Source organism: Ailuropoda melanoleuca, chromosome 2 (assembly GCF_002007445.2).
Source record: "Ailuropoda melanoleuca isolate Jingjing chromosome 2, ASM200744v2, whole genome shotgun sequence".
NCBI classification, from domain to species: domain Eukaryota; kingdom Metazoa; phylum Chordata; class Mammalia; order Carnivora; family Ursidae; genus Ailuropoda; species Ailuropoda melanoleuca.
The window spans coordinates 190,354,924-190,372,077 of record NC_048219.1 but is presented as its reverse complement, the minus strand read 5'-3'; the positions used below and the strand labels follow the sequence as shown (position 1 = coordinate 190,372,077).

General features: G+C 45.7%; 1 protein-coding gene across 1 annotated transcript in view; it reads left to right on the top strand.

Moving 5' to 3' along the window:
• Positions 1-3,329: 3,329 nt before the first annotated feature.
• Positions 3,330-17,154, top strand: part of SLC16A14 (solute carrier family 16 member 14) — a 29,416-nt gene continuing 15,591 nt past the window's right edge. The window contains exons 1-3 of the mRNA XM_034655330.1: positions 3,330-3,812; positions 9,771-10,042; positions 16,497-16,640. Coding sequence (XP_034511221.1) covers positions 9,784-10,042; positions 16,497-16,640 — 403 coding nt within the window. The 5' untranslated portion in view covers positions 3,330-3,812; positions 9,771-9,783. The remainder of the gene's footprint in view (positions 3,813-9,770; positions 10,043-16,496; positions 16,641-17,154) is intronic.

Genomic DNA, 17,154 nt, shown 5'->3' with positions numbered 1-17,154 from the left:
CAGTCTGGTATATGGGGCAATAGGGCCTACTGGTTGGTCATTTGAATGTGGGGCATCTCAGTGGTTCAGTCGGTTAAGACTCCAACACTTGATTTTGGCTCAGGTAATGGTCTCAGGGTGGTGGGATCGAACTCAACGTTGGGCTCAGCATGGAGTCTGCTTGGGATTCTTTCTCTCCGTCTGCCCCACCCCCAGCTCACACATGCTCTCTCTCTAAAATAAATAAATAAAATCTTTTTAAAAATAAATAAATAATAACTAAATGAATGCATGGATGTGTTTAAGCCCGGGACAATACTTCAGTCCACTTGGCCAAGGTAGTTTGACCTGTTAGCAATTTCATTTGCTGGGGTGCCTGGGTGGCTCAGTCAGTTAAGTATCTGCCTTCAGCTCAGGTGTGATCCCGGGGTCCTGGGATCGAGTCCCGCATTGGGTTCCTTGCTCAGCAGGGAGCCTGCTTCTCCCTCTGCTTGCCACTCCCCCTGCCTTCTCCCTCTGCCTGTGCTCTCTCTAACAAATAAATCAATAAATCTTAAAAAAAAAAGGGGGGGGCAACCCTCTCAGGCCCCCTCCCTCCTCAGCAGCTTTTCTATCACTCTCACTTGCTTTTCTCTGCGCTCAGTCTGCTGTGTCTACTGGGGCTCATACCCTTGCCAGGAGTGGCATCAGTGCCTCAAGCCTGGGCAGCGAGGGCTGCCTTAGGCCCTTAGAAATGTGCCCAAATGTCCTTCCAGGGCCCATGAGTAATCACCAACCAGTGTGATTACTGACTGCTGTATGAGAGGCTTTACCCACAGGAGCACTGTGTGTACAACCACCGTGGGGGTACCTTGGGTTTCTGCCTTCTTCCAGAACCGGAACCAAAATCCTCGGGGCACTCCCCACTTTGTTGCCTCTGCACAGTGCCTCACCCCTACCTTCTGGAGTCACCAATGTATTTAACTCCGATGGTGAGCCTTCTGGAGAGATGCCCCAGAGTTCTCATCGGTTTCATTAGGGTTTTGTTGGTTTTAGTCTTTGTTTGTTTTTGCCTTCTTAAAGGTGGCTTGCTGTTCTGATCCCCAGTCCCACATGTGCCCCTTCTTTGCCAGGTGGCCTAAGAGATAGAGGCACTCTGCCAGGTGGGGAACCAAGTCCTCTCAAATCCCCCAATGCCTACAAACTTCTTTCACGTTCTTAGGGCTTGGATAAGCTTGCATCTTCTTAATCACAGCTTTTGCGTCAAGGTGCATCTTACCCAACCAGGTGACGCTCCATACCTTACTTTGGCTTCTCGGCTTTGATTTGTCTGTGGGCTCACTGCCCATTCTCTGCTTCCCAGGGGCTCCTGCAAAGCCTGTGGGCTGTCCTGCAACAGCAGCAAGTCTTTATATATTAACATTGTATCTGCAACGTAAGGAGTCCATTTTACTGATGGGGGGGGCGGGGGAGAGCAGGGGCGGGTCTCCAGCTACCATCCCAGGACATATTTGCAGGCTCTGCAGGCAGCCTTCAGGGAGCCCCTGAAAGGTCCATCACTGTCCCTCCCCCATGAATGCAAATTACCTTAGTTATCAGAAACCTGTCAAAGTCTTTTCCAGGAATTTCCTTAAAGCTGAGGCACTTTTGCAGGAAGGCTTTTTGCCCAAGAATCAGAGTAAAACAATAATCATCTGCAAATGGCAAAAGACTTAAAGATGGCCACGGTGAAAGGTCTGATGGGAGTTCATCCTCCTTCAATTGCCAAAGGAAGTTTTCTTTGTCAAATACACCTCAATAAAACTGGAAACAGAAAGACAAGAAAACCTTCTTTGGGCATTCCAGAGGTGAATTACACATGGTCCAGAGTAGAAGCTTCTCGGAAAGCAGATGAGAGGTTGCCTGGGGATTTGAGTCAGGGTGTGGTGTGGATTACAAAGGATACAAAGGGTACCATGAAAATTCTGGAGTTATTTGATTGAAGTGACAATTCCCCTGACTTATGCTAAAACTCCTCACATTGAAACAAGCACATTTAAATATGTACAGTTCATACTACAACACTTATACCTCAATAAATGCACAAACTTTCTGAGGGGAAAAAAAAGCAAACGTAAAAATCTCACAGACCTCTTTTCAAACAAAATGGGCCACGTGCGCTTGGGGCGCTGCCCCAATATTGACTTGCTGTTGAAAGCCTGCTTGAAGTGAGTGATATCTGAGGACAGCTGAAAGGACTGCTCACCATCCATTTGGTCCTGTTCTGATCAGCAAATTAAAACATTTGGAACACATAAGCCTAGTGCCTCATCACAATGGCCTCGGCTAGCCATAATTTCTCACCATGTTCTCAATTATTTTTTAATCAGGGTCTGATATAAAAAAATGGCCATGTGAAATATATGTAAATATTCTTTTTTTGCAAAAAAGAACACGATACCAGAAAAGAAGGAAGGAGAGAAGAAGGCAATTTGTGGGAGACAGAATAATGGTCCCCCAGAGACGGCCACATCCTAAGCCTGGAACCTGTGGATATAATAGGTCAGGTGGCAAAAGAGGAATTAAGGTTGCAAGTGGCAATAAGATTATTAATCAGCTGACCTTAAAACAGGGAGATTGTCTGGATTATCCAATAATCTAATTACCAGTGGGTAAACCAATGTAATCGCAAGGGCCCTTAAAAGTGGTGGAGGGAGACAGAGGGGGATGTTAGCCAAAGAGAAAGGCATAGAACGATGCATTCTGCCGGCTGTGAAGACAGGAGTAGTGGCCACAAGCCAAGGGACGCAGGCACCCTGGCAACCTGGCGGCTCTTCCCTGGAGCTGCCAGAGGGAACACAACCCCGCCAACACCTTGAATTCCACTCAGTCAGACCCATTTCAGACTTCTGAACTGGAAGATTAACTAAATTTGTGTTTTCAGCCACGAAATGTGTGGGAACTTATTACCACAGCACCAGAAAACTGCTATAAATACCTTCGGGTGACGTAAAATAGCACTGGCTTCATTATTCCCATTTACTTAACAAGTATCGAGAACTTTCCACGGGCAAAGAATTTTCTTGGGAACAGGGTACATACACATGAAGTGAAATTTGCGCCTGGTGCCCTTGAATGTGTAAGACCCAACGGGCAGACACTGATCGGAAAAAGAGCAATGAGAGGTGGGACCCAGAATGGGACGAAGAATTAGGGATTTTCAGTCCTCTTTGACCAAGAATACCGCAGGCCCTGCACCACTCCTCCCCGCGAAGTGCCGTGTTTCGCGGCCCAGACCTGGGTGAGGGTGTTGTTCCTCAGGTCCCTGCTATCGCAGTGAAATGGAAGCTACTTCTCTCACGCGCATGTGGGGTGAGGTTTCCAACCCTGTCCTCCGGTTTTAAATGTGCCGAGCATTAGCGAGCCGCAGCCCCAGCTATAAACTTCAACCGGCCACAAGAGTGTGCACGTGAGATGACTGCAATTTTTTCCTGCCAAACCAGAATTAGCCGGTATAGGAATGAACAAGCTTGGAGATTTGAAATTGCACCGATTGGAAGAAAGCCCGGGTTAGGTTCGGGCACCTCCAAACGTACCCTTTTTAAAGCCACACGGACTGAGGCCTGGAGCTCGAAGTTCCACGAAACGCTCCCCTGGCCTGGCAGCGAGCGGCAGAGGAGCCCGGGGGCCGGGCACCGAGCGCACGGAGCCGGCCGGAGAGCCGAGCCGCAGCCACCCGCATCTCCATCCAGGATGCTGGGCGACATTGCCGCAGCTCTCTACGCCCAGCCGCTCAGGGGGCTCCGAGGCAAGCAGCAAGTTCGGGGGTCGGGGCCGGGAGCCGAGTGAGGCGGCAGCCCCGCGAACCGCGGGCGGTGAGTATCCCGAGGCCGCGCGGCCCCGGGGGCGCCCGGGACCGCGGGTGGCCGCTGCTCCGCGGGGACATCGGCGAGGCGCGGCGCAGGCCCGGGGTCGAGCCGGGAAGGCTGCCGGGCGGTGGGCGGGCAGGGCTGCGCCGAGGCGCGGGGGTCGCGAGCTGCGNAGTTTGGAACTCGAACCAGGCAGTGGCGGAGCGGAGAGGGCGAGACCGGGGGTTGCGGTTAAGGGTCGTGCGGGGGTGCGGAAGCCTCCCCGCGCAGGCGGCCGGGACTGCTCGGCCCGCTTCCCCGCGGAGCTGGCGGGTTCCGAGCCCGCCGGAGGGCGCGGGTGCGCGGGATGGGGCTCTCGGGGCGCGGGGGAAGCGGGCAGAACGCGGAGCCGGGGAGCGGGGCGCGCGCAAGCCCAGGGGGTCCAGATGCTGTTCCCCCGGTGGGGAGGAAAGGGAGACTAACGGGGGCGAGGGACTCGGGGCAGCCATTACCGGGCCAGACGCGGCCAAGGCTATTGGCGAGGGTTTAGAAACTGAATTCTGCTTATTAAGTCATTTTCTTTCCGCGGGAAAGTTGATTCAGGCTAATTAGCAAGGATGGGTGAGGATTATTATTGAGGATTAGAAAGATTCCTTTTCGCCTTGTCTGGCGTGTGTGGGGGGGGGAAGAGAGAGAGAGAGAGATGGGGGAGGGTGGATAAAGTCGGCTTTGGAATCCCTCGGGCCTGGCTCCACTACCTGCTAGTTTGACCTCTAAGCTTTACTGTCCTCGTTCGACAAATAGCCTCAGTTTTCTTGTCTGTGAAATGGGACATTAATGCCAACTGGACAGGATCGGTGTGGAGCAGCCACTCAGCACAGTCCCTGACCCGTAGAAGGCATTTATTATGTTGAGTTCTCCCCAGTACAGCGTGAACCCAGGGGAGGTTTCCGTTTCTCCGGCGCTGGCCTCTCTGCACTCGCTCAGCTCCCCAGCCATCGTGGCTCTAACCGCTTCAGCCTGTTGGGCTCAAGTGCTCCCCCTAAGGCCCAAGATTGCTTTGCACACCAGATTTAGAAGGTAAAAGAACCCACAGCCCAGTTGGAGGTGGACGCACCACTCCCCTGCATCTAATGAAGAACCAGTCACCGTCCTACTCCGTCCACCTTTCGGGAAGGTTCTAATTTTAGTTTTACCTGGGCGCTTTCCCCTTTGCTTGTCATTTATCAAGAACTCACCGCGTGCTAATATAATCATAGTAGCCAAATTAAAAGTGCTTATGAAACTTAACCCGGTAACAGAGCTGTGGAAATTTAATTTAGTTTCAATCTTTGATACACTCCAGCTGGTTCTAAATTATTTTCGCCTCAACCTGGTACCACGTAAATAGGTAGGTGGCCTCCATCTCATAGCTTTCATGGGTTACTTCATTTTCCGCCATTTGTGATGACTCTTCCACCATTTATGAACTCACATTTGGGGCAAATGGAAGGTTGACTATTGGTCCCATAATCTTCCCATTGCCTTCCTTCACCTCCCTCTGTGCAACGCCCTAATGTTATATGCTGAGCTTCCAACAGGCCAGCCTGGAATGGGTTCCATCTTATGTATGATCCTAGAGGAAGCCCCACACTCAGTGCTTCCATGTACCCCAGTGTACCCCATGTGTGTTGATGTTTTACACGTGTGTCAGCATGTGGAGAAGGTGGGAGAGCTTGAAGGCCAGGTGGTGGAGAAAGACAGGGAGACTGGGGACAGGGTGGTCCAGAACCATCACTGGTTCACTTTTGAGAGCTCTCTCTTTCTCATGGGGTGTAGACTAGGATTACAATACACAAATGGTTATTTTGTATCTTATAATTATGTAAATGCTAAAAGCAAACTTGGGGGTGGAGGGGATAGAAATTTATTTTTTTGTTCTCGTTTGTTTTAGTTAACCTGGTCGGGCAGTAAGTTAACTGTGATTAGTCAAAACAATAATTGCTTATAGAGAGATTTAGATATGAAATGCAGAGGTTTCTATTGCCAGGGGTATCTTCAGGGGCCTCCGAAGGATGGGACAGAACGTCGTTTTAGCCATCCCCGCCCTCCACCAGTCTCTGCATTGGCTCCTGTATGCTACGTGCCCCCTTGCGCCTCTTGGATAAATCTTGGCAATTAAATGCTATTCGATGCCATTTATTTATGAACAAATAAAATGGAAATGTTGAGAGCAGTTCAATGGCAACTGCATCTCTTAACCCATAAAATAAATAATTCAGTGAGAATATCAAGTTCTTAACATTGTTTAGGAACATGCTTATTGTTTCAACTCATGGGTTGAAAAACTATAACTTTTGTGATATTATTATTTCAAATTTTTTCGTAGATGTAAGTGGGCTTTAGGGAAATGCCAAGCTGCGTTGTTTTGTCTTACTAAACAGAGCTGAGCATTATCCCACAGATTAAACATGCGTGATGTTATTACATCAAGTGCCCTCTTTAATGCCATCACCCAGTTGCACTGGGTGTTATGTGCAACTGATGAATCACTAAATTCTATCTCTGAAACTAATAAAAAAAAGTTTAATTTAAAAAATAAAAAAATAAAATGAAACGATGGTATTATTATTCATATAGGCCAGTCGTTCCCCTGATTCTTTGCTTTCTGGCTTCTTGGAATTCTGCATACAAGTAGCAGAGACAGAGGGAACCACTGAACGCCCCTTCTGCAGCCTCTGTAGGTTTCTTCTCTGGGCCTTCTGCCAATGCAGCTCTTCTCTGGGCTGCGCGTTCTGGAAAGCAAGGGCTGCCCCATCACTTCCCGTCCCCATGCAGCCTGTCCTCTTGCTGGGAGAGAGCAGGGTAGAGGCAGGCTAGACTTCCCCAGGGAAGTGGCTCTTGAATCCTCTTCCTTCTTTTTTTTACAATTCAGCCACTCATCTACCAGAAGCAAAAAGCTGATCCGGATGATGTTTAAAAGATATAGAGAGGAACTTTTATTTTGTTACCATAAAGCTAATATATATTTATTACGAATTTTTTTTTTTTTACCAACAAGGTAGATGAAAAGGAGGAAAATTACTTTAAGACCATCATCCAAAGAATAATCTCCCTTAAAATTTTTGTTTCACTCCAATCTTGGAGTGAATGGATACGTATTTTTAACAAAAACAACAAAGGGATTATTGCGCACATCCCATTTAGTAGCCCTCCCATGTATAATTCATACCTTCTTTCCATGTCTTCAAACAACCTTGTACAATGATTGATTGATTGAATACATACTCCACTGTTGGAGATTAGAGATGTTTGCAGGGAAGGGGGATTCTCACCATGTCAAGGTTTCACTGTTATATTTAGTTGAATCTGGAAGGAGGAGCAGAAGAGGAGCAGGAAGTTAGAAGGGGAGAAGTGTGTTCCCAAAAGAGAGAAGAAGAGGTCATGCCCCAAGCTTAAGACACCGTGCCAAGGTCAAGGAGCTATAGGTGCTCCAACAGGGCTGGAGCGCAAAGGTCAAAGGTGGGGAAATGAGAGCAGGGACCAGGGGGCAAATAATCTGTGGAGAACCTGGCAGTGGCAAAGGGGAGTTTGGGCTTACTCCTAAAGCTATCTTGACAGTGTGGAGAAATCACATGGCAAGACAGCATTTTATCCCTCCCAGCTGTCTGCAGAACGGGGAGGTGGAAAAGGACCCCGGCAGAGAGGAGCCACGTGGGCAGGAAGTGTAGTGGTTGAGAACTGGATGGGTGTTTAGGACATAGAATCATTTAAAAGATAAAAATAATAATGAGGACGAGGTATGAAAGAAAGGGAAAGTCAGGAGGAGCCTCGGGACAGATCCATTAAACTGCTCTTCCACTGGCCCCCTTGGTTCCCTGGAGCCCATTTCTTCCCAACAGATTCTTAGCCAGAACCAATGCCATGGTCCAGGGATCAGCCAGCTCTTCCTAGAAAGGGTCAGAAAGTAAGTATTTTAAGTTTCATGGACCACATAGCCTTTTAAAAAAGGGAAAAACAATTCTTAGCTCGCGGGGAGCGGGGGGGACAGAAGGAGGCTGTGGGCCCCCTTCAGTCCACCACAGTCCGCTTCTCTGACCTGTCTACACCCGATCACCATTGGAAGGGCTCCTCATGTATTTGGGATTACCTTTCAGACCTCCTTCCTCCGTTGCAACAACACGATTTTCAGTAACAACCATGTAGTGGTTCGTAATAATCATTATTTTCTTATTTTTTCTTCTGTTTTAAAATAATTAATTGAAAAAAGAACAGATTTCAATTTGAAGACAGTATTCGAATTGAGTAAAACATTTCCCGTATCGACTGCATACTTCGCTTTCCAAACGAAAGGTTTTTCACCTCACAGTCCTACATTGTTGCACTATTTTCCATGTTAAACAAAATAAAATCTCCAGGTAGACACACAGAGTGACAGCAGTGAAGAAGGCAAGTTCTGGTTCTTCATCTCTACAGTAACTGTGCTGTTTGTCCATCTCGAACGTCCTGCTGCAGGTCGGGATATGTGGCACCCTGGGGGCTGCAGGCCCAACTGTGCCCCAGAGACCTCCAATAATTCTCAACTCCTGGGAACTTACCCTCAAAGCACGTGTGTAGCTGGGGCCACAGGGGTGTCGGGGTCAACTGGAGAACCAGGAGTTCTCTGAAATAACTGCCGTGAATAATCCAGTGCTTATGAAAGGATCAGTAATAGCACCCCACTGATTTGAAGCTTACAGATAGAAAATTAAAACGTCATTGTTTGGAACTTTGACCAGAAAAAGATTTTTTTGGAGAGGAGTATTTTATCAGTGAGCAGGCGCACTTTTAGTCGTTTGTTGTTGTGTTAATGTTCTCCGATGATGACACTTGAACTGCCGGCTTCTGGGGCCAAGTGCTCCCAGCGCTCTGTCCCTGGTGCTGCACGCTCATGGCTCTGCGGTGCTGTCTTGCAGGGCTGAGGTCCGTCTGCAGAACTGCCCCATGATCGTCTCCACTCGTTGTGGGCAACAGCCTCTTCCATTTTCCTGAATGTTGAGGGCCCTTCATAACCACCATCCTCTTCATTCTCAGCCAGGGACCTCGCTTCCTACTTCACCCAAGAATTAGACCATCGGGTGTGACTTCCCATCCCACTACTTGGCATTGTCATCTCCATCTACCTTCTGCTTTGCTCTTCCTGATCAAGACTAACCCTCCTGTCCCACCGTTGCAGGGTTACTGTCGGTCTCTGTCTGTCCTTATTTCACTCCTCATCCTCAGGTCTTCTACACGTACTCAGTTCTCATCCGGAAAAATAAAAACGAAACCAGAGTCCTCGCCTGACCTGGCATCATCGCCCCCCTCCAGCGTCATCCAGCCTCCAAGCCTCTTTTCTGTGTCCTGTGTATCAGACATGAGTATTACCATTATTAGAAAGCTCTAGCTCCCATTGTAAAAAAAAAATAAATTGGCCTTCAGTTTACCAATCTCTCCTGAGTTGGGTTCTTCTGAGGCCAATCCACTCCAGCTGTACTGGACAAACTCAACGCTTGGACCCACAAAATAGGGACCAGATGCTCTGCCAAGGGCTCTATCAAGGCAAAGCTACCCTGAAAGTCTGTTTAGAGCCAGCTGTCTTCCTTCTGTGACATCTTTGTTGTCACCTGTCAGTATCCATCTCAATAACAGACACAAGGCATGGGCTTTGGAGTCGGTGCCTCAGGCTCCTGGGTAGCCATACTTCCTGGCCATGAGAACTTGGGAAAGGCACTTCAATTCTCTGAATCTATTTCCCTCTCTTTAAAATATGCATACTAATGCTTACATATAAGATGACTGTAGAGACGAAACAAGTTTCACAAAAGGGCTTGGCAGTAAAAAAGTCAGGAGCGTTCCCAAATCTGCATAATGACAAGGTGAATCTGAAGGCCGGTTTGGTTACAACGGGGAGGTAGAGCTGCCCGGGGAAGAGAAAGATACTACTGGTTTGACGTTCAAGGAAATTATTTGTCATGTGTATTTCAGAAAATCTTGGAAAATGTATACAAGTCATGAAGATATTGGGTATGATTTTGAAGATGACCCCAAAGATAAGAAGACACTTAAGCCCCACCCAAACATTGACAGCGGATGGGCTTGGATGGTGGTTCTTTCCTCCTTCTTTGTGCACATCCTCATCATGGGCTCCCAGATGGCCCTGGGAGTCCTCAACGTGGAATGGCTTGAAGAATTCCATCAGAGCCGCGGTCTGACCGCGTGGGTCAGCTCCCTCAGCATGGGCATCACCTTGATTGTGGGTATGTTCGTGTGTGACCTGTTGTAAAACTGAATTATTATAAGTTGACAATTCCCCACTGTAAGTAATGTTTTACATTGTCGAAACACTAGATACTAGATATTAATGATGATACTATTTTTTTTATCGTGGTACAATATATATATAACATCAAATTTACCATTTTAACCACTTTTAGGTATACAGTTCATTGCCACTGAGTGCATTCATCCCCACATTCCATCTCCAGAACCTTTTCATTGTCCCAAACTGAAACTCTGCACCCATGAAACAACAACTCTCCGTTCCCACCTCCCCTTCACCCCTGACCACCACCACTCTATCTTCGGTCTCTATGAAAGTACCTCATATAAATGCAGTCATACAATATGTGTCCTTTTGTGTGATATGACTATTTGAATATTATAAAAAATTTGGAGTGTCTTAAAAGTTGATCATTTAAAAAAAACTCTCTTTTGCCCCAAACTCTGTTTTCTTGACTGCTGTAATTCATTGTATATCATTACAGATCTGTTTATTTAATATTTGTGAGTACTTGTAAACGATAAAAATTTTAGAGAAAACACCACGAAAGGCAAGTAGCAATCTTATTTCAGAGTTCCGGTGATTTAATTTGAAATATTGATCATATGCTGTTGAAAAATCTGTTAAGCTGCTTTTAGAAAAATTACTGGTCTAGCTAACAGGAAGGAATAATAGTGCATTTTCTAGTTAAACCTAACCACACACCAGTCTGAAAGCAATTTTCATGCAGCTGGAGATGCCAAGCTAGAAAGTCATGATACATACAATATGTTATTATGACCTATGTGTTTCCTTTTGGGAAGTAAACAATTTTTACTGTCAACTAATATTTAATAAGCATCTATTATATACCAGGTGTTTTCCTTTACATGATCTCTTGAAAGTAAAAGTCATACTTTTACATTGAAATTTTTTTACATATATTTTTATTATTTTATAGAGAGTGTGCATGAAAGCGGGTGGAAGGGCAGAGAGAATCTTAAGCAGGCTCCACTCTCAGTGCAGATCCCCACGTGGGGCTGGAACTCAGGACCTGAAATCATGACCTGAGCCAAAACCAAGAGTCCATCCCTTAACTGACTCAGCCAACCAGGCACCCCTCCATCAAATTTTCTTTAATTTCAAGTATTCATGAAATGACACTGGAAACATAAATAGCCTCAAATCTTTTTCTGGTTCTGTGAGAATTTGTGTATGACAGGCATCTGTGTGTTTGATGGGAGACTCCCTTTTCAGTCATTTCCACATTGGTAATTAACTCCTCGAATCCAATTCCAAGATTTGTTGATCTTGCCTGGCATTCAGTCAGTGTTATTTTGGATAATACAAACAACATTAAAATGGTCGTAGTGCTAATCATTGAAAACAAGGACAAAGTATTATTTTTCAAGATGCTTGTGGAGTATGCATGTTTATCAAAGGGAATTAATACTAATCTAGTTTTAAAATTACATAAGGGCACCATTACATGTGTGAGGAAATTGCCGGTAAATCATCTTGCCTGCAACATTAAGGAACCGACTCCTTCAACCCTGCATTGGCCTCGTTAAAACTAGGACTGTCGTACGAAAAACGCGAGATAGCTCACTTCAGTGTAGGCAAGGTGCTAGTTTTACGTTGGATGTGATTCAACCTTCTCAATAAATCAGTGAAAGAGAACTGTGCTTCTAGAGTACCTAACATCCAGGTTTTTTTACCTTCTTGAAACTAAATCTTTAAGGGGAGCCTGACTGGCTCAGTCCGTGAAGCATGCAACTCTTGATCTTGGGGTTGAGTTTGAGCCCCACGTTGGGTGTAGACATCATTTAAAAAAAAATCTTTGAGGGGTAGAACAAAATACTTACAGATTCACTCTAAGAAGTATGTGTCTACCACAAAAAAAGAAGACTCAGCAAAAGGCCAGGATAGGCAATGTCCCATTATTTTCTAAATCATCCAATGAGGTTGTCTTAGATGTTATTTTGTGTTTCACAAGCTCTACAAAAATAAGCAATGGGAGCCAGTCCTGAAATTATTGGAAATTATTTTGGATATGACCCCCCAAATATGAACACCTAACTCATAGCGAAGGTGAAATGTGATTGTCCTCTTTAATTTAATTGAGAGGGAACTATATATTCAGAATTCTGTTTGAGAGTCCGTGAATTCCACACAGTGTCATTTCAGCTTGTAGACGAACCTTTCTCCAGGAAAGGCACCTGCTAGATCGATATCTTGTGTCTTGGAAATCACAACACAGCAAGGCTCCTAGTCCTATAAATTAAAGGCCTTTGATCTTATCGTGATCCTAAATTGCTGTTCATTATCTTAAGCTGCCTGATCCCAGGCGGCTGCAGATCTGCTGGGTGTCTTCCAAGCCAGAAGCCGGCAAGGACAGCTCTCCTCTACCTGCCACTTGCCATATGCCACGTGCACGTTATGTACATGATCTCATTTGATCCTGCAGCAACCCTAGCGCCGGCCCATTGTCTCTGTCTGACAGAGGAAGAACATGCAATGCTCACAGACTTTAAGTAACTTACTGGAGTTTGAACAGCCGATAAGCATGAGACAGGCTTCAAAGCTGGTCCACTGGACTCAAAATCGTGTCTACCATACCATACTGCCTGCCACTACACCAAATGAGAACTGAAAATATGTGCAAAGTGAACACATAGAAGTTGTTCTCATTTTCCAATCACTGTGAGCACATTTGGGTTTTCTCTTTAAATTAAAAAAAAAATCTGTGAATTATGTTACAGAGTTGAAAGCCATCTCTTTCTGGGGCAGTGGCTTGCATGTAGGAAATTCGATCATTTCATTCTTGTTTCATTCTTTGCTTGTACGGACTTTGCCAGTTTCCCGCCAAAGGTCCCAATTTTTAATAAGCTGTCATCACCTCAGTCGTATCTACAGCAGCCCTTGGACGAATTCTTGGTGGAAGCCGTGTTGGGGGAATCCACAGGCTGCAAAAGATCACTTTCTGAACAGGGAGAGTTAGAGCAGTCGTTGCCAATCCTGGATGCACATCAGATCCACCTGGGGAGCTTTTAAAAACCCTGCTGCTCCCATCGCACCTGGACCATTAAATCAAAATCTCTTGGGATGGGATCCGAACATCAGGATTTTTTTCAGCTCCTAAGTGACTCCAGTGCTCAGCCAAGGCAGAGTCATTGATTTAGAGGCTCTGAACTCCTTATTGCACTAAAGGGTGAGCCCAGGAGGCCAGGAGTTCAATGAACTACCTTCTTTCATCTGTGACTGTAGTCCAAGGTCACCTCAGACCGTTTCTCTCCTCACCTGAGCTTTTGTGAACCTATGAGGTGGGGATGGGCAAGAAATCAGGACTTCCTCATGGTGCTCCCTGCAGCTTTATTTTGTGGGAAACGGGCCAAAATCAGATTCCTTCTGCAGAGGAGAAAGTCTGTGTCTCATCCCAGAACACTGAACTCCTCCACAAAAGTGGGAATCACAGCCAGACGACGGTCCCTCCAGCTCCTTTGCCCCTTGTCCTTGGACTGTGTTCGGAGTTCCTTTCATTTTGGTGAAACGCTAATTTGATCTTGGAGATGCCAGTTGACCACCAGCAATGATGAGAAAACGGAGCGGAATCAGAACGCCTGGGTCTGACTTCCTTATGTCGACCTGTCTGTGTTTTGTGACCATCAAGGAGTCAGGGCCTGTCCCGGGCTGACTTGGCCCAGCTGCGAGTCATAACAGACAGAAGCTGCACCCCGTGAGAGGTGATGACCTGAAAAGCCAGACACTGTTATCAACTTACCTTTTTATCAGTAAAGCAATTCATCCTTTCTTTTTGATTTACAACATTCCTCCAGACAGGAATACGTGCTGCTACGTGGGAATTCCACCTCCCTCCTTTTCCTCCAAATGCTTTCTTAATGCAGTATTTCAGAAACATGCAATATCACAGGAAAACTTGCTTCTGGGCACTTTCTGTCACATGGAAAACATGATCAGGCTTCTGAACTGCGGTCTGGTGACCTGTCACAGCTTAGAAGGTCGGTTAACAGCGGACCGATGAGTCTTGCCATTTTCTCTTTTTTATCCACTCATCTGAGATTTGAGTAGTGAAGTGACTGTGGGTTTAGGAAAATAAAAATCTTTGTGGGGTGCCTGGGTGGCTCAGTTGGTTAAGCATCCGACTCTTGATTTGGGCTCAGGTCATGATCTCAGGGTCCTGGGATGGAGCCCTGCCTCAGGCTCCACGCTCAGGGGGCAGTCTTTGTGATATTCTCTCCCTCTGCCCCTCCCCCCACTCACACACATTTCCCCCCACCAAAATAAATAAATAAATCTTTTTAAAAAAAATATTTGTGGGACACCTAGGTGGCTCAGTCAGTTATGTGTCTGCCTTTGGCTCAGGTCATGATCCCAGGGTCCTGGGATCAAGTCCCTGCTCAGCAGGGAGCCTGCTTCTCCCTCTGCCTGCTGCTCCCCCTGCTGGTGCTCTCTCTCTCTTTCTCTCTGACAAATAAGCTCTTTAAAATAAATGAATAAATAAATAAAAGGAAAATAAATACTTGTGAAGAAATCAAAGACACATCTTCAACTTATGGTTTCTGAATTTCAGTTGCTCCCAGTTATTCCCTCAGATGTTTATATCAATGTGTTTGGTTTATATATTATTTATATCATGTGCTTATTTTATAATATATAACAGTATGTTTATGTAAAATATATTTACTATATTGTCTATTCTAAGAGGTTTATCTGCTGAGTTATTTTCTGTAATGCACCAGTGTTAATTAAATTAATAAATCATTACCTTCATAATTTTTAGAATTAGGCCCACTCGAAATCAGTAGACAAAGAAAAAAAATTCATTAGCAACCTGCGCATCCAAATATGTACATGAATATAGTTAGAACTTTAAAGGAAAATTTTATTTCAGTTTGAACTAAAAGGGGAAGCTCCTTAGAGTTTAACAGATTTTTAACCTGAAATAGTCTCACCAGAATATAGGGTTTTGTAACTATGAAAAGTAATAATGATCCAAGATAAGACGATTTTTAGAATGTGCCGTCTTACTGAATATTGACTAAGCCTCCCACTGTATTGCTGAAATACAGACTGCTTTTTGCCCAGGGAATCACGGATCACAAGGCAAGCACTAAGCTTCTGTGACATCAGAAGTTACCACAGGAGTGCCTGCATGGCTCAGTTGGTTCAGCGTCCGGCTCTGGATCTCAGCTCAGGTCTTATCTCAGGGTGGTGAGTTCTAGCCCCGCGTTGGGCTCCATCCTGGGTGTGGAGCCTACTAATAAAAATAAATAAGTGAGTGAATGAATGAATGAATGAATACATAAATATCAGGAAGAAAACAAAGAAAACAAAGAGGTTTGACAAAAACCAGAGCATCCTAGGAAAGTAAGCAGCCAGGATGTGTGTCATTGCTACTGTATTACTGTGAGCATGGCACCCGTTGCGGACGGAAGCGTATTCCTGAATCTCCAGTGTCATAGAAATAGCCTGGTGGGGCCGGCCTGGGACTGAGAGTCAGCAGGGGCTGAAGTACATATGAAGCGATGAGAAGTTCTTTTCTACACGGTTTGCATCCAGGCATCCTCATGAAAATAAACTGTCATCAGTTCTTTGCTGGAAGCATGGGGGTCCTGAGAAGCCCCTTCCTGGACTCCCCTTGGGTCTGGAGTCAAAAACTCAAATAGCAAGTAATGTAAATGAGGGCAGGAGGCCAAGTATGGGACCAAAGGGAAGGGTGGTGACTGTAGCTAATGAGAAGTGTGGACAGAGTGAAGTGGGACAGCCAGGGCACAGCTCCAGCGCATCTCGGCTATGTGGGAATCCATCTTGCTGGATTTTGTGTTGCCATTGGATTTCTTGTGAATGCTCTTAATTTTTAAATGCTGGCAACTGATTCAAAACATCTTTTAAAGACTTCATTTATTTCAGAAAGAGAGTGAAAGCAGGAGCAGTGGGGAGGGGCAGAGGGAGAGGGAGAAGCAGACTCCCCACTGAGCAGTGAACCCATCCTGGGGCTCGATCCCAAGACCCCCAGATCATGACCTGAGCCAAAGGCAGATGCCCAACCAACTGAGCCACCCAGGTGCCCCCAAAACATCTTTTAAACTATTCTCTCGATAAACAAAATGCATCCACAAGCTGAGTAAGCCCATAGACCAATTGTTTGGGACCTACTTGCGTCGTAGACAAGAGAACGAACTAACTTATTTGTCTGTTTATTTCAGATACGCCTTTTTTTGGAAACCTAGAAACTTGCGCTCTCCGATGAAATTACTGAAACCCATCTTTGCATGCTAAAAGCTTTTTGCATATAGAGCAATGGGGGTTTGGGTTCATTTTATTTAATAGCCCTAGTAATGTTTTATTCGCTGTCTTCATGTGAGGATTTGCGAAGAAAGCATGAAAATAAAACACCATCAGTCAATTGCCTTTTCAATGTCCCACGACAGGACCTTTCATCGGCTTGTTTATTAACACCTGTGGGTGTCGCCGGACGGCAATAATCGGAGGGCTGGTGAACTCGCTCGGCTGGGTACTGAGCGCCTATGCCGCCAATGTGCATTATCTCTTTATTACCTTTGGAGTGACAGCTGGTAAGCATATTGATTTCTTTAACCTTAATTTTAAATATATTTGTTGGGCGTCTTGACAATGAATAATTGTGGAGAAAAGAAACCCATTAAGATATTGTGTCCTTTCTTTAAAAGATTTTATTTATTTGAGAGAGCATGTGAGAGAGCACGAACGGGGGTGGGGGGGTATGGAGGGAGAAGGAGAAGCAGACTCCCTGCTGAGCAGGGAGCCGGGTGCTGCGGGCCCCGATCCCAGGAACCTGGGATTATGACCTGAGCTGAAGGCAGTCACTTAACCCCCTGAGCCACCCAGGTGCCCCATATTTTGTTCTTCTTTTCCTCCACCCCACCCCATCCCGCCATATACTCCATGAAATACTTTTTAATATAAGATATTAAATCTTAGGTGTGGAAAAACAGCCTAACAAGTGTTAGGCTTGACGTTCCTATTAGAATTTAACTAAATTTCCCTTGATTGGTTCTAAGGGCTAGTCTTCTCTCCTATGAGGAATAGGAAAAGAAAAGTAATAATACA